This window comes from Globicephala melas, chromosome 4 (assembly GCF_963455315.2).
Source record: "Globicephala melas chromosome 4, mGloMel1.2, whole genome shotgun sequence".
In the NCBI taxonomy this organism is placed as follows: Eukaryota; Metazoa; Chordata; class Mammalia; order Artiodactyla; family Delphinidae; genus Globicephala; species Globicephala melas.
This window is the reverse complement of record NC_083317.1, coordinates 123140337-123158513: the sequence shown is the minus strand read 5'-3', so window position 1 is coordinate 123158513 and position 18177 is coordinate 123140337. Positions and strand designations below refer to the sequence as shown.

Genomic DNA, 18177 nt, shown 5'->3' with positions numbered 1-18177 from the left:
TCCATGTTGTTTCCAATGGCAAAATTTCATCCTTTTTTATGGCTGAGTAATAGTCTTATATATAAATATATATATATATACACACACACACACATATATATATAGTCCTATGTTTCTATATATATAACACATCTTCTTTATCCTTCTATCTATTGATGGACACTTAGGTTGCTTCCATGTCATGGCCGTTGTAAATAATGCTGCTATAAACACTGAGGTAAATATATCTTTTCAAATTAGTGTTTTCATCAGATAAATACCCAGGAGTAGAATGGCTAAATCATATGGTAGTTCTATTTTTAATTTCTTGAAGAACTTCCATAGTGATTTCCATAGTGGCTGCACCAATTTACATTCCCACCAACAGAGCACAAGGGTTCCCTTTTCTCCACATCCTTGCCAACATTTGCTATTTTTTTTCTTTTTGATAATAGCCATTCTAATAGGTATGAGGTGATATCTCATTGTGGTTCTGAAATGTATTTCCCTGATGATAAGTGATGTTGAGCATCTTTTCATGTGCCTTTTGGCCATCTGTATGTCTTCTTTGGAAAAATGTCTGTTCAGATTCTCTGCCCTTTTTAAATTGGGTGGGCTATTTTTTTTTCATATCGGGTTGTATGAGTTCTTTATATGTTTCGCATAGTAAACCATTACCAGATGTATCATTTGCAAATATCTTCTCTCATTTGGTAGGTTCCCTTTTTGTTTTGTTGATGGTTTCCTTTGTACAAGAGCTTTTGAGTTTGATTATGTCCCATTTGTCTATTTTTGCTTTTATTCCCCTTGCCTAAGGAGATAAAGCCAAAGAAATATAGCTATGACCAATGTCAAAAAGTGTAGTACCTATGTTTTCTTCTAGTTTTATGATTTCAGGTCTTACATTTAGGTCTTTAATTCATCTTGAGTTTATTTTTGTAAATAGTGTGAGAAAATGTTCTAAGTTCATTCTTTTACGTGTAGCTGGTCCAGTTTTCCCAATACCACTTATTGAACAGTCTTTTTAAAAAATTATATATTCTTGCCTCCTTTGCCATAGATTAATTGACCATGTGTGCGTGGGTTTATTTCTGGGCTCTCTATTCTGTTCCACTGGTCTATGTATCTGTTTTTGTACTGATACCACAGTTTTGATTACTTTAGCTCTGTAGTATAGTCTGAAGTCAGAGAGCAGAGATACCTCCAACCTTGTGCTTTTTTCTCAAGACTGCTTTACTATTCAGGGTCTTTTGTGGTTCCATACAAATTTTAGGATTATTTGTTCTAGTTCTGTGAAAATGTCATGGGTATTTTGATAGGTATTGCATTAGATCTGTAGATTGCTTTGGGTAGTATGGATATTTTAATAATGCTAATTCTCCTAACCCATGAACATGGGATATATTTCCATTTATTTCTATCCTCTTCAATTTCCTTCATCTATGTCTTATAGGTTTCAGAGTACGTGTCTTTCACCTCCTTCATTAAATTTATTCCTAGATATTTTATTCTTTTTGATTTATAAATGGGATTCATTTCTTTTGTTATTAGTGTACAGAAATGCAACAAATTTCTTTATATTAATCTTGTATCCTGCAACTTTACTGAATTCATTTATTCTAGTAGTTTTTTTTTGGTGGAGTCAAAGGTTTTCCTTATATAGTATCACGTCGTCTGCAAACAGTGGTAGTTTTACTTCTTCCCTTTCAATTTGAATGTCTTTTATTTCTTTTTCTTGTCTGATTGCCATGGCTAGGACTTCCAATACTATATTAAGTAGAAGTGGGAAGAGTGGGCATCCTCATCTTGTTCCTGATCTTAAAGGAAATACTTCCAGCTTTTCACCACTGAGTATGATGCCAGCTGTGGGTTTGTCAGATGGCCTTTATTATATTGAGGTTTGTTCCTTCTATGCCAACTTTGTTGACAGTTTTTATCACGAATGGATATTGAATTTTGCCAAATGTTTTTTCTGCATATATTGAGATGATCATATGATTTTTATCCTTGGTATGTTAATGTGGTGTATCTGTGGTGTATCATGTTAATTGACTTGCAGATATTGAACCATCCTCACATCCCGGGAATAAATCCCACTTGATCATGATGTATGATCCTTTTTACATATTGTTGAATTTGGTTTGCTAATATTTTGTTGAGGATTCTTGCATTTATTTCATCAGCTATATGGGCCTGTACATTTTTTTGTAGTATCTTTATCTGATTTTGGTAACACGGTAGTGCTGGCCTCATAGAATGAGGTGGGAAGTGTTCTCTCCTCTTTTATTTATTTGTTTGTTTGTTTATTCATTTATTTATGGCTGCATTGGTCTTCATTGCTGCACATAGGCTTTCTCTAGTTGCAGTGAGCAGGGGTTACCCTTCATTGCAGTGCATGGGCTTTTCATTGCGGTGGCTTCTCTTGTTGCAGAGAACAGGCTCTAGGCACGTGGGCTTCAGTAGTTGTGGCACACAGGCTCAGTAGTTGTGGCTCGCAGGCTCTAGATGCAGGCTCAGTAGTTGTGGTGCACAGGCTTAGTTGCTCTGTGGCATGTGGGATCTTCCTGGACCAGGGCTAAAACCATGTCCCCTGCATTGGCAGGCAGATTCTTAACCACTGTGCCACCAGGGAAGTCCACCTCTTTAATTTTTTGAAACATTTTGAGAAGCATACATATTAACTCTTCTTTAAATATTTGGTGGAATTCCCCTGTGAAGTCATCTAGTCCCAGACTTTTGTGTGTTGGGAGTCTTTTGATTACTGATTCAATTTCAATACTAATAATCAATCTATTCAGATTTTCTGTTTCTTCCCGATTCAGTCTTGGAAAACTGTATGTTTCTCGGAATTTATCCACTTATTCTAGGTCGTCCAATTTGTTAGCATATCACTGTTTGCATTATTCTCTTATGATTGTATTTCTGTGATATCAGTTGTAACTTCTATCAGTTGTAACTTCTCTTTCATTACTTATGTTTTAAATTTGAGCACTCTCTCTTTTTCTTAATGAGTCTGGCTAAAGTTTATCAATTTTGTTTATCTTTTCAAAAAAAACAGCTCTTAGTTTCATTTATCCTTTCTATGTTTTCTGGTCTCTATTTTATTTATTTCCACTCTGATCTTTATTGTTTTCTTCCTTCTACTGACTTTGGACTTTGTTTGTTCTTCTTTTCTAATTCCTTTAGAGGGAAAGTTAGGTTGTTTATTCGAGATTTTTCTTTTTTCTTGAGGTAGGCTTCTATTACTATAAACTGCCCTCTTAGAAATGTTTTTGTTGTGTCCCATAGATTTTGGACATTGTGTTTCTATTTTCATTCATCCCAAGGTATTTTTTGACTTCTTCTTTAATTTCTTTTTTGACCCAATGGCTTTTTTATAGTATGTTTTCAGTCTCCACTTGTTTGTGTTTTTACCAGTTTTCTTCTTGCTATTGATTTCTAGTTTCACACTGCTGTGGTCAGAAAATATGCTGGATTTAATTTCAATCTTCGTAAATTTACTGAGACTTCTTTTGTGGCCTAGCATGTAATCTATCCTGGAGAATGTTCCATGTGCACTTGAGAAGAATGTGTATTCTGCTGGTTTAGAATGTAATATTCTACAGATATCTATTAAGTCCATCTGGTCTAAAATGTCATTTAAAGCCAATGTTTCCTTATTGATTTTCTGTCTGGATGATCTATTCATTAATGTGATTGGGGTAATTAAAATCCCCTATTATTATTGTATTACTATCAATTTTTTCCTTTATGTCTGTTAATATTTGCTTTATATATTGGGTGCATAAATGTATTGGGTGCATATATGTTAACAAGTCTAATATCCTCTTCTTGGATTGACCCCTTTATCATTATTTAATGTCCTAAATTGTCTTTTGTTATAGATTTTGTTTTAAAGTCTATTTTATCTGATATGAGTACTGCTACCCCAGCTTTTCATTTCCATTTGCATGAAATATCTTTTTTAATCCCTTCACTATCAATGGGTGTGTCTTTAGCTCTGAAGTGAGTGTCTTGTAGGCAGCATATACATGGATCTTGGTTTTTTAATCTAATCAGCTACCCTATGTCTTTTGATTGGAGCATTTAGTCTATTTTACATTAGAAGTGATGATCAATAGGTATGTATCTATTGCCATTTTGTTACTTGTTTTCTGGTTGTTTTTGTATTTCTTTGTTCTTTTCTTCTTTTAACCTCTTCTCTTTGGGTTTGATAACTTTTTAAGTATTATGTTTGGGTTCCTTTCTCTTTGCTTTTTGTGTATCTACTGTAGGTTTTTGATTTGCAGTTACCATGAGGTTCATATCTATAAATATATCTACTTGTTTTAGAATGACAGTCATTTAAGTTCAAACACATTCTAAAAGCCCTACTTTTTTTTTACTAAGCCCCCCCCCACCAACATTTTATGTTTTGGTGTCATAGTTTACATTTTTATGAATATCCCTTAACTGTTTATTGTAGTTATAGTTGATTAATGGTTGATTTTACAATTTTGTCTTTTAACCTTCATAGTAGCTTACTTAAGTGGTGGATCAACTGCCTTTACAATATATTTACATATATCAGTGAGATATTTTTCCTTCAAATAAATATTTTCTTATTTCTTAGCAGTAGGGGTGTGGGTCCCGATTAGATCATTTCTCCTTCCTTCCTACCAGACTCCACTTTCCTTAATAACCTTGGTTGTAGAAGAGCCATTCTGCTAGTCTTCAGGCTGTTCTCAGAGAGAGCTGTTCTATATGTCATCGTAGTCTTGATGTGTTTGTGGGGGAAGGTGAGCTCAGGGTCTACCTACTCCACCATCTTGATCCCATCCAGTCAAATACTGGAAAATTTAAACTTCTTCCTCTTTCCTAACACTGAATTAAAGGCCAAGTCCACATGAATTCACCCTTATCCTCCACATCCACCACTTTTCTTCCCCACTGCCCCAAGCTCAAGGTGCCCTTTGGAATCTAGGGTTTTGTAACAGAGAAACATTTTACAGCATTTCTGTTGTTATTGTTTTTAAGACAAGAAACACCTGTTGAACGTGATATGGGGAGAGTGGAAAGAGCATATTCTTTGGGATCAAAAAGATAATTTGGAATCTTGGCTTGATTAATTAACTGAGTGATCTTGAATAACTTACTTATTTCTCTGATCCTCAGTTTCTTTCTCTGTAAAAATACACTTAACAACTAAATAACAGGTTTGTTGTAAGGATACTGGAACCTGAAGGAAGTATCACAGGTAATCACTATATGGTAGCCATTATGGTATTATTACTGTGTTTAATCCATACATACCTCATATGCTGTAGGTACTTCAGTATTAAATTTGGAGTAGACTGAAAATATAACTCATATTATATAGTCTTGTGTCTTAGAAATTTTTCAGGTTCTCCTGAATCTCTTTAGGTATAAACTAATTTTTCAGATCTTCAATCCATGCTTATTTGAATTTTAATGAAAGCAACAGTCTTTTTATTACTATTACTTTATATAAGTTAGGCCCAGCTGACATGCAGCAAGCATTTTTTTTTTTTAACATCTTCATTGGGATTGTTTTACAATGGTGTCTTAGTTTCTGCTTTATAACAAAGTGAATCAGCTATATATCTACATATATACCCATATATCCTCCCTCTTGCATCTCCCTCCCACCCTCCCTATCCCACTGTTCTGGGTGGTCACAAAGTACTGAGCTGATCTCCCTGTGCTATGGGGCTGCTTCCCACTAGTTATCTATTTTACATTTGGTAGTGTATATAAGTCCATGCCACTCCCCCACTTGGTCCCAGCTTACCCTTCCCCCTCCCCATGTCCATTCTCTATGTCTGCATCTTTATTCCTGTCCTACCCCTAGGTTCTTCAGAACATATATTTTTTTAGATTCCATATATATGCGGTAGCATATGGTGTTTGTTTTTCCCTTTTTGACTTTCTTCACTCTGTATGACAGACTCTAGGTCCATCCACACCACTACAAATAACTCAATTTGTTTCTTTTCATGGCTGAGTAATATTCCATTGTATATATGTGCCACATCTTCTTTATCCATTCATCTGTCGATGGACACTTAGGTGGTTTCCATGTCCTGGCTATTGTAAGTAGAGCTGCAATGAACACTGTGATACATGACTCTTTTTGAATTATCGTTTTCTCAGGGTATACGCCCAGTAGTGGGATTGCTGGGTCATACGGTAGTTCTATTTTAAGTTTTTTAAGGAACATTCATACTGTTCTCCATAGTGGCTGTATCGATCGATTTACATTCCCACCAACAGTGCAAGAGGGTTCTGTTTTCTCCACACCGTCTCCAGCATTTATTGTTTGTAGGTTTTTTGATGATAGCCATTCTGACTGGTGTGAGGTGATACCTCATTGTAGTTTTGATTTGCATTTCTCTAATGATTAGTGATGTTGAGCATCCTTTCATGACTTTGTTGGCAATCTGTATATCTTCTTTTTTTTTTTGGACGTCCTAAACTGTTTATTAGGTAAGAATTTTACAAACATTACTTATATTAGCGGTAGCGGTGGAGCTGGAGAGTATTGCGCCTTCTCCAGGCTGCGCGGCGAGAACCACCGATCATGTGGTGGAACTTGTGGCCCTTGCCGAGGCCACGGCTCTTCCTGCCTGCAGGCGTCAGTCTCCGCATCTCCCTGTGCTTGTGGACTGGTTTGGTGATCCACTGGGTGTCAGGGTTTCTTCTGATAGCTCGGCAACAGACTGAAGGCTCCAGGCAAACTTGAGCTGGTTGACACCATGGTGGACGGGCTTGCCGTAGGTGGCACCCTTCGGGACCGGGCGTTTGCAGCCACCGCAGTGCATGCAAACACGATATATCACATAACCTTGCTTGGCCTTGTAGCCCAGCCTGTGCGCCTTGTCGGGCCAGGTGGGGCGCGGGGCCCGGTGCAGCACCGAGAGCTCGCAGTACTGCCAGCAGCACACCCTGAGCAGAAAGCGCATCATGTCCGACTGCTTCTTCCTCCACAGCTCCTGGAAGTACTTGTAAGCGCCCATCTCGGCTCACAGCAGACAGGAGGAGCTCCGAGGTCGCAGGGTCCCCGAGCCTGAATGGTGGAGATGAAAAGAGATCTGTGGCGGATAGAATACTGTATATCTTCTTTGGGGAAATGTCTATTTAGGTCTTCTGCCCATTTTGGGATTGGGTTGTTTGGTTTTTTTTTTTGATATTTACCTGCATGAGCTGCTTGTAAATTCTGGAGATTAATCCTTTGTCAGTTGCTTCGTTTGCAAATATTTTCTCCCATTCTGAAGGTTGTCTTTTCGCCTTGTTTATAGTTTCCTTTGCTGTACAAAAGCTTTTAAGTTACATTAGATCCCATTTGTTTATTTTTGTTTTTATTTCCATTTCTCTAGGAGGTGGGTCAAAAAGGATCTTGCTGTGATTTATGTCACAGAGTGTTCTGCCTTACATTTATAGTGTCTGGCCTTACATTTAGGCCAGAACTCCATTTTGAGTTCATTTTTGCCACCACCAGGGAAGACCTAATTTCTTTCTTTTACATATAGCTGTCCAGTTTTCCCAGCACCACTTTTTGAAGAGGCTGTCTTTTCTCCACTGTATATTCTTGCCTCCTTTATTAAAAATAAGGTGACTAGGGCTTCCCTGGTGGTGCAGTTGTTGAGAGTCTGCCTGCCGATGCAGGGAACATGGGTTCGTGCCCCCATCTGGGAAGACCCCACATGCCGCGGAGTGGCTAGGCCCATGAGCCATGGCCGCTGAGCCTGCGTGTCCGGAGCCTGTGCTCTGCAACAGGAGAGACCACAACAGTGAGAGGCCCGCATACTGCAAAAAAATAAATAAATAAAAAATAAGGTGACCATATGTGTGTGGGTTTATCTATGGGCTTTCTATCCTGTTCCATTGATCTATAATTCTGTTTTTGTGCCAGTACCATACTGTCTTGATTACTATAGCTTTGTAGTATAATCTGTAGTCAGGGAGCCTGATTCCTCCAGCTCCGTTTTTCTTTCTCAAGATTGCTTTGACTTCAGGGTCTTTTGTGTTTCCATATAAATTGTGAAATTTTTTGTTCTAGTTCTGTGAAAAGTGCCATTGGTAGTTTGATAGGGATTGCATTGAATCTGTAGATTGCTTTGGGTAGTAGAGTCATTTTCACAATGTTGATTCTTCCAATCCAAGAACATGGTATATCTCTCCATCTGTTTGTATCATCTTTAATTTCTTTCATCAGTGTCTTATAGTTTTCTGCATACAGGTCTTTTTTTTCCTTAGGTAGGTTTATTCCTAGGTATTTTATTATTTTTGTTGCAATGGTAAATGCGAGTGTTCCCTTAATTTCTCTTTCAGGTTTTTCATCATTAGTGTATAGGAATGCAAGAGATTTCTGTGCATTAATTTTGTATCCTGCAACTTTACCAAATTCATTGATTAGTTCTAGTAGTTTCCTGGTAGCATCTTTAGGATTCTCTGTGTATAGTATCATGTCATCTGCAAACATTGACAGCTTTACTTCTTCTTTTCCAATTTGGATTCCTTTTATTTCTTTTTCTTCTCTGATTGCTGTGGCTAAAACTTTCAAAACTGTGTTGAATAACAGTGGTGAGAGTGGGCAACATTGTCTTGTTCCTGATCTTAGTGGAAATGGTTGCAGTTTTTCACCGTTGAGAACAATGTTGGCAGCGAGCATGTTTAATTAAGCCAGAAAGTAGGTCCACCTTCATCCCTCTTAATCAAGCAAAACTGTTCTTACTTCAAAAATTTAAAACTACCCAAACAGGTTTCTCAGCAATGTGTTCACCGTGGTATGAACCAAGCATTAGAGTTCTTATTGCACAATGCACTTACTTGTCCCATGTAATAAAAGTTGCTCTCTGTGTTGAGATGCCAAGACCGACAATTTGATTCATCTCTAGTCCTGCAGCTAAAAATAAAGATAGAAAAGATACATTTAAAAGCCCAGGAAGTTTTTCTTTATAATATTATCATATGGAAAAGAAATCATTTAATATAATCTTTAAGAAAAACAACTGGGCTTAGCATTTTAATAACACAATTGGAGCTAATAAATAAAGCATTACCAGGATGATTTTCTAGTATTTTTTTACTTAAAGGGAAAAAAGATTATAATCTAATAATAATAAAATGGCATTTTTACTTTAAAGATTAGAAAAAAACAAACACTACTTAAAGTAAGTCAGATTGTATTTTCTTCTTGATAATACTGATACTAAAAAATTGGATCTTAATTTAAGCAAAGATCAGCCACAATGGAAGCTGGTTGATGGCAACAAGAGAAAGTCCTCAGGGAAAGTAGTATAAATATTGAAGCACAGATCTTATTTTCCACACAAACAGATGCTAGAATGCAAATAAAAACTTGGATTTTTGGAAGGCTTAAAATATAGCAGCTCAAGTGTTTTCATGATATTCTTTTTAAAAAGCAATTTACCCCACTGAACAACATAGGGACAACTTCAGTTTGAGCACTGAGGAAGACACATCCCCCCCTTTTTCAGTACTCCTTCCAAAAATATTTAACCTAACCTGATCATAAGTAAATAATCTGACAACCTCCAAATGCAGGACAGTCTATTTAACTCTTCCGTACTTTTAAAAACTCTTAGTGTCATGAAGAACATGGTCTAGATTAAAGGAGACTAAACAGACTGACTGCTAAAGGCAATGCCTTATCTCTGGTTGGATTTTGGATTGAAAAAAAAAGTTATTCAAGACTGAGATTAAAAACAAAAAAAGACTGTGATAAGAGGGGAATATTGAGGACCAAGTATTAGAAAATATCACTGGGTTAATGTTAAATTTCCTGTGTGATAACTGCATTGTGTTTCCATTTGAGAATACTCCTTATCTTTGGAGGTGATGATGAAGTATTTAGGGATGACAGGTTATTACATCACAACCAACTCTCACATTGGTCAGCCAAAAAGAAAAATAGTTTGTAGAGGATGGTAATGTAAACACTGTAAAACACATTTGAATCTAGGAGAAAGTACACAGCTGTTCAATGTAGTATTCTCTGAACTCTTTTTTATAGGTTTTGAAATACTTCAAGCCAGAAAGGTGAGAAGGAGAAGTAATTCAGTCATAAAAATGAAGTAAAAGACCTTTTCGAATTGACAAGTACTCTTTCGCCATATTCTTAAAGAAGGTAGCACTGCAAATGTTCTTAAAGAGCTAAGATCTCTTACCCTGGCTGTGGCCAGGAGAGTACTTTGCATTAAGAGGCTGCTCAGGAAAAAACAAAACAAAAATTTATTTTACAATAAAGGTAACTCAGTTGTAAACTCCTAAGAGCAGGAACTGTGTGTTGTAACTTTGTTTATAACCCTCTGGTATTTTAAACACAACAGGAAATCAAATCGGCACTAGCTACAACAGGGAACCAAGAGGGAAGGTGAGACTTTAATACTGCAGCTCAAAAAGAGTTAAAGCAGAGGACAGAGCTGCTGTTACCTTTCCTTGACAAAGTGGTTCAGTGTAAACCACAAATGTTCCCCTCCCCAAACTACTGGGAAACTGTGACCCCAATAAAATATTGTATGTGTAACTTAGGAAACCCACAAAATTCTACAGACGCCTGAGGAAAACTCTTTATTACACACAAAACATATTTACTGCCTATCTTTACTTCTATAAATCCAAATACCTTTGACAGATTCTTTTATTACAGCAACAAACTGAAGCCAGAGAATATCAGGATCAATTTCAACCCAGCCAGCTTGAGGATAAAGACTTTTTACCTATTTAGGAAAAGAGAAGATTTAGTATAAACAACATTAGATCAAGTCAATAGCATCTGGGTCTTAAGGTTACTGGTTAAAATAATTTAAAACAAGATTTTATTAATTACCTAATTCATTTTTATTGTTAACATGGAAAAAATACATATACAGGGACTTCCCTGGTAACTCAGTGGTTAAGAATCCGCCTGCCAATGCAGGGGACATGGGTTCGAGCCCTGGTCCGGGAAGATCCCATATGCTGCAGAGCAACTAAGCCCTTGTGCCACAACTACTGAGCCTGAGCTTTAGAACCCGCGAGTCACAACTACTGAGCCTGTGAGCCGCAACTACTGAGACTGCGTGCCACAACTACTGAAGCCCACGCACCTAGAGCCCATGCTCCGCAACAAGAGAAGCCACCACAATGAGAAGCCCGTGCACTGCAGCAAAGAGTAGCCCCTGCTCGCCACAACTAGAGAAAGCCCACGCGCAGCAACAAAGACCCAATGCAGCCAAAAATAAATAAATTAATTAATTTTTAAAAATACATATATGAAATAAAAAAGGATACACCAAAATAACAGTTTTCTTCAGTTCATAAGTTTACAGAAGATTTTAGCTTTATTTTATTTTCTAAGTTTACCTTTATTTTTCAGGTTTTCTACAATGAAGATGTGTTGTTTTTGTAATTTAAAAAAAAGTCAAACTTAAAAAAAAAACTTAAATTAGCAAATAAAGTACTGAGTTCTGGTTCAAGCTATGATGGAGTAAGCACACTCCACCCCCTCTTTCCCACTGAATACAGATGTAAAACCTGGACAGAATGCATGGAGCAGCTATCTGTGCACTGCAAAAAACATGTGGTGGCAGGCAGACTGGGGAAGAAGATAAGAATTAGAATACCACTGAACTGGTGGTGAGTTTCCCACTTTTCTTCTGGTACCCCCTGGCCTGGACTCAAGGCAGCCTGAAAACCAGAAGTGGGTATCAAGGTGCAGTGAAAACGCCTGCAGAGTTTTTGCTAACACTCAGAGGGAATGCGAGAAATCCCTCACTTTTATTTTTTATCCCCCCACACCCGCCTCCATCCTTTTATATCCTGGCTATCCCATCGTGGTGGCTGCAGCAGTAACCACAAGCACCCAAAATACTGAGGAAGGTGAAACTTCCTCTCTAATCAGAGGAGCTGGGGGCCCAAGAGGGTAAGGTGAACCCCCGATGGCTTTTTTCTCTCTGTGTGCTCCTGATGCCTAGCCTCAGATGTGGACATAGGAAGTGTCCAGCAGAATGGGATAATGAAAGCTCCAGCTTCTGGCAAGAGGACCCAAAAGGGGGAGGCTCAGGGAACCAAAAATCCCAGGAAGATCTGAGAGGGAAGAGCTTGGGAAAGCTACTCCAGAAAGTTGTGGATGAATTCCTAGGCTCACCTGGAAGCTGCACGCATATGAATATAATAGCAGACAGCATAGCAACGATGTTAAAAGCAGAACTGAAAAAATAGACCACTGCCCAGGTCCCAGACTGACCTCTAGGTGGCACATACTACACAGGGCAGATCCAAATAGTACCTCCAAGATCTTAAAAACAGAATTAACATTGAAACCAAAGTCCAAGGAAGGCTGGTCAGCATTTGTAGCCTGAACACAGCTGCATTAACTGCCTACTAAAAGAAAAATATCAACATTTGTCATAGACTTTATACAAGACCCAGAGTCTTATAACATGATAATCAAAATGCCCAGGATATAATCCACAATTACAAGGTATATTAAGAATCAGAGAAATCTCAGCTCACATGGGAAAAGATAATAGATACCAATACCAACATAACACAGATATCTGATAAAGACTTTAAAGCAGCTATTATAAAAATGCTCCAAGAAGTAAGGGTGAATTCTTTTGAAACAAGATAGAAAGTCTCAGCAAAGAAATAAAAGACATGAAGAAAAACAAAATTTTGGTAATTCCCTGACAGTTCAGTGGTTAGGACTTGGCGCTTTCACTGCCAAGGCCCAGGTTCAATCCCTGGTCGGGGAACTAAGATCCCACAAGCTGAGCGGCATGGCCAAAAAAAACAAAAGAAAAAAGAAATTCTAACAATTTCAGGATTAAAAAATACAATTATTAGGGGAGTGGGGGAAATGGATACAAACTTTCAGTTATAAGATGAATAAGGTCTAGAGACCTAATGTACACCATGGTGACTAGAGTTAATAATAATGTATTATACACTTGAAATTTGCTAAGAGACTAGTTCTCAAGTGTTCTCAACACCCACACACACAAACACACGAATGGTCACCATGTGAGATGATGAGTATCTCATCTGTATACTCATGATGAGTAATTAACATTAATTGTGTTATTTAATTAACAATGTATACGTATACCAAAACATCAATTTATATACCTTAAATATATACAACTTTTGGGCTTCCCTGGTGGCGCAGTGGTTGAGAGTCCACCTGCCAATGCAGGGGACACGGGTTCGTGCCCCGGTCCGGGAAGATCCCACATGCCGCAGAGCGGCTGGGCCCGTGAGCCATGGCCGCTGAGCCTGCGCGTCCGGAGCCTGTGCTCCGCAACGGGAGAGGCCACAACAGTGAGAGGCCCGCGTACTCCGTGGCCATAATCGCGTCAAGCCTACAAAGCAGGGTCCCTGGCACTTCAGGGTCCCTTTCCCCGACTCCACCAACCCGGACAGCTCACCATCCCTAAACATGTCACAATAGTTTAGAAGATCAAACCGAAATTAGATCAAGAATATAATCAAAGCTAAGAAGAAAACGTGTTTTGTTGATTAAAAACAAAAGACAACAAGACAACAACCAGTGTTTTTCAAGAATGTCCAGAGGGTACACAGTATTGGAGAGTCCACTGTTTTCTTTGGAGTGGCCTTTCTGTCCTGTTCTTCCAACCAAGATGTTATCATCTTTTACGGTTTCTCACAATGGCATGATGTTTCAATGGGGAACATGAGGAACCTTCTTCATTTTGAAAAACTAAAAATATCAAATATTCACATGTGGGGTTTCTAACTGTGAATACTACTCTAGTATATAATGCCAATATTTAAGAATCCATAGAAAGATTTTTTTAAAAATACAACTTATAGAAAAAGGCTAAAAATGAGATAAGAGATCAAATTAAAGTCTTCTGAGAGACCTAGTACTAGCCTTCTAATGTAAAGCCTCCTGTTTGGGATTTCAATTTTAATTAAAAGACCAACAAAGCCTACTTTGTTCTTATCTCTAAAGGGTGATCTGTTCAGTTCTTCTTTCTCTCCTTTTTAAGCTATTTATTTAGCAATATCAATCAAATCCTATACTAAGACGTTTGGGTTTCTATTATACATTCTTTCCAACATAATTTAGCAGAGGTGTGATTTTCACTTGAGTAAATAAACACAAGTTCCGTGTCTAATTCATAGAGTCCCATGAAGCAAACTGATTTCCTAATACTTTGATTAAATGCAATTCAGTTATTTATTCTGTACTCATGAAGTAATAAGCCTGGTGCTAAGAAGCAATGTAGACCAACAAGACCATTCTTCCCAAAGAACTCAAGCCATCTGAAGTAAAGGACCAGTTGTTTTTGGTTTTTTCTCTGATTTGTAATTCATTGTGAACCAACAATTTTTAAGACACAATTAAAACAACTTTCTAGGAAAAAAGGACATACAAAGTAAAATCCCAAATGTTTTATTTTTGAGGTCAACAGACATAAAATGACTGCCAAGTTGCTACACAAGTTTCTAAATCTTAGTTTTTCTCTTCAACCCCAGCAGCTGGGAGCCACACTTTCAGAAGCACTGCTGTAAACGCCTATCACAGGTTGGGAGGCACTGCTTTCAACTCCTAATTTAAGATATAGCACTTCATCCTTTGAGGGCAAGGAATTTTTGTATTTTTATTTACTCACATACCTTTCCAGACACCTTCGCCACAGTTTTGAGTCTGACCAAACCATTCTAGTCTAATGCTGCTCACAGCAATCTCGATTCATCTTTGAGATTCTTACCTCATTTCTAAAAAAATGATTCCCCCCAAATTATATAGCAACTGTGAAACTTGATCTTCTAACAATTCCTGCATCCCTTCGGTTTCAAACACTTCAACTTCTTTGAAAAAAAATCACTGCTTAAAACAAAAGTACTTTGTGTCTAGAATTGTAAGGGAGACTGTGTGTAAAGTATCATCGTGTTCTGATAAAGACTCATAAAAAGATAAGGAGGACATAGTCGCTGAAGGACAGAATCCGCCTTTCAGCTGTCCTTTCAGGTGGGTTTAGGGGTGGGGTGTGTGGGTGGTGGGCAGTGTTCCTGCAGAGGTGAACAGAAGAGGGACCAGGGAGCTGCTCTAGTCCCAGCTCCCTGTCCTGGTCCTGAAACCAGAATGAGGAAGTCCTGAAATCAAACGCTCAAAGCAGTCTTTTGGCTGGACCTGCTCCTGGGCAACCCCTGCAGCTGAAAAACACTTCTAAGGGGGTGGGGAAAAGGGTGGGAATCAAGCAAATGAGGGAGTCCAGTGCTGCTGGAAATGGGTTAGGTAACTAATAGCTCCTGTTCCCCCAACACCGCCAACATAAAAAGATGTTGGTATTGGAAAGAAGAGTAAATAAGAAACATCACATGGAATCAACATTATTTTTGGCATGCTGTCAACTGTGTAGAAATCAACACTTCATTAAAACGAGAACAGAAGAATACCAATCTGTTAGTTGCTTTACTAATAACAACTAATGACTTGATAGGTTTCTCAAACCAGAAAAAAAGATACTTTCATGAATTGTCAAAGATGGAAATGAGAAAAGTAATGACAACACAGCCTTCGAAACTTGTCCAATACTTCTCATATCTCTGGGAATCAGTTGCTCAGCACTTTGAGAATCAGTTAATGATGATAACTGAATTACGAACATAAACTTAAATTCCAACAAGATTTGAAAATCCTAAATGTAAATAAAGACAGGGTTGGATGCCTATCAAGGAAGTACAGGAGAAACCAAGCAAGTCACAAAGCACCCTCTGACTGGATACGCGCAGCCAGCCTGCCCTGCCCTGCCCCGGGAGTCACCGCAGTCCCACCCAGGTGAGGCCAGAGAGGCGAATCCTCAGGTGAGCGGAAGCGAGTGAGCGACCCCAGGTCACAAATCGAGCCCCTGCTATCTTCAGCCGGGACAGGAAGGGCGCGCAGGTTTCAGCCCTGCCCGGGGAGGGAATGCGGAGACTTGGCCGGTCCCAGCGCGCCGCTCAGGTCGGAGGGCCCGCGGTGCTGCAGGTGGCTGCGTCCAAGCCGCATGAGGAGGTCCCGCCCTCTCGCCCCCCTGCGACCCGATCCCGGGTGCCCCGCGCGACCCAGACCCGCTGCCCCGACGCCAGCTTCTCGGTCACCTTCTGAGCACTGGAGCCGCGGATCCGCGCCGCGCGGTCATAGACGTGGCAGCGAATCACCGAGCTGCCCACGTCCAGCCCCAGAACGAAGCCTGCGCGCCGCGGGTCCGGCGCGCTCTGCTCGGGGCGCGTCTGCTCCGCGACTGTGGGCGGCCCTGGCATCCCGACCCCCACGCCTCTCCGCACCTGCCTCCAGCCGAGCGGGCGCGCTCTAAACGCCGGTACCTCAGAGGCTGAGCGCTCCCCGCCGGGCCACCGCCCCCGGCCCGCCCCCTCCGCGAGATCCGGGAACAGCCCCGCCCCCGCCTCGGGCCCCGCCCCGACGCCGTGACGTCACGGCGGCGCAGGAACCCTTTGCAGGAGAGAGCGCGGTCTCGGCGGCAGCGTGGGGTGCGTGGAGGCGAGCAGGAAGGTGGAGGGTCCCTGGAGTCCCGGGTCACCGGTGCCGCCCGGTTCTCCAAACACCGGCAGCTCTCAACGTTGCCCTGGCCAGTAATTTTCGTGATTTCCCTCCTAACTCCACGTACCCTGCGGCAGTGCCTGCATTTCTTTCAACCCAATTACGTATTATGAATCTCTATTAAGAAAAATTAAAAGAAAAGAAATTCAAAATTCCGCCGAAGGTATTCATTAATAAACTGAGGGTTTTACCCCCAAGACTTCTCAGAAAACCTGGTCAGGTTTGCACATATAATACACATCAAAAAATACTTGCTCAATGAAATAAACACTCAAATGAGTTGAACATTCCCCAGCCCTCTGGTGGGGAAGAAGGGACAAAGCCAGGGGTGGCTGTTTTTACCATCAAGCTCCACCCCAACGACTGCCTTTTCAGGAACATGGAAGTCCCTCAAGGGCCCTTTACCTTTCACTCCTGCCCGAAGAGCGTGGGCTCTTCCATGCAGGGGACAGAGAAGGAGGCCTGCGGAAATTTCGAGTTTCCTGCAGCTCTGGTCACCAGCCTCGAGCCCAGGGGGATTCCCATGGGGTGGTCCTTACAGGCGGGGAGTGCGGAGGCGTTAATGCCCGCTTCAGCCACCTTTCCACCATCACCACACCAGCACTCCAAAAATACCAGTGTCTGAAAATATTCAATGTCTTCTTTTTGTAAAATTATGAAAGTAATATGGATATGTGCTCTTTGTGAAAAAGTTTCACAGTGCAGAGTGGTATATCAATTAAAAAGTAAGGGCAAAAAAAATTAAGGGATATTCATTTTGAGCCAAATCGTTCTTTTGAACAATTTGTCATGTTAACCCACTTGCTTTCAGCCCATTTGACCAACGGCCTTTGACCAATGGTTCTTTGGCCATATTACTTGAAACTTGGAACAAGCACCTGGAAGAGCATGGTTTTTGTTTTTGTGTTTAATCTTTGTCTTTGTACCCTGTAACTCTCTAATAGTACTCATTCGTTCCAAATGGCCCCAGGACTGCCTTCACCAGTGGTGACCATTTTGGTGAGTCATATATACTATGTTAATCCCCAGTATTGTAATTTTGAAATAAATGACTAATGAGTCACGTAGTCTGGCCAGAGTTCTCCAGAGAAAGAGAACCATAGGATAGAGATTGAGATTTATTTTAAGGAATTGGCTCACATGCTCGTGAGGGCTGGCAAGTCCCAGAAATCTTTAGGGCAGGCTGGAAGTCTAGAAATTCAGATAAGAGTTGATGTTACAGTCTGAGTCTACATTCTGCTGGGCAGTAGGCTGGAAACGCAGGCAGGGTTCCTATGTTGTAATCTTAAGGAGAATTCTTCTTTGGGAAACCTCGATCTTTGCTCTTAAGGCCTTCAACTGATTGGATGCGGCCTACCAACATTGTGAAGCGTCATTTGCTTTACTCAAGGTCTATTGATTTAAATGTTAATCACATCTAAAAAATATCTCACAGCAGCATCTAGATTGGTGCTTGCCCAAACAACTGGGCACCTTTATAGTGTGCCCACTAGCTTAGTCAAGTTGACACATAAAATTAACCATCCCGGGTCCCCTTTCACAAGAGAGAAAGCTGTTTTGTATTCCTGATATGAGCATTTAGCATATTTCTCAAAGTGATAATTCTTGGGCTTCTTGGACAC

At 40.0% G+C, this 18177-nt stretch overlaps 1 protein-coding gene and 1 pseudogene across 1 annotated transcript in view; both read right to left on the bottom strand.

Moving 5' to 3' along the window:
* GK5 (glycerol kinase 5) overlaps window positions 1–16257 on the bottom strand; it is a 77602-nt gene extending 61345 nt beyond the window's left edge. Inside the window, exons 1-3 of the mRNA XM_030873311.3 lie at window positions 16096–16257; window positions 10628–10721; window positions 8809–8884 (exon numbers count right to left, since the gene is read on the bottom strand). Coding sequence (XP_030729171.1) covers window positions 8809–8884; window positions 10628–10721; window positions 16096–16257 — 332 coding nt within the window. The remainder of the gene's footprint in view (window positions 1–8808; window positions 8885–10627; window positions 10722–16095) is intronic.
* Window positions 6278–7081, bottom strand: LOC115862016 (large ribosomal subunit protein eL15-like; annotated as a pseudogene).
* Window positions 16258–18177: the final 1920 nt, after the last annotated feature.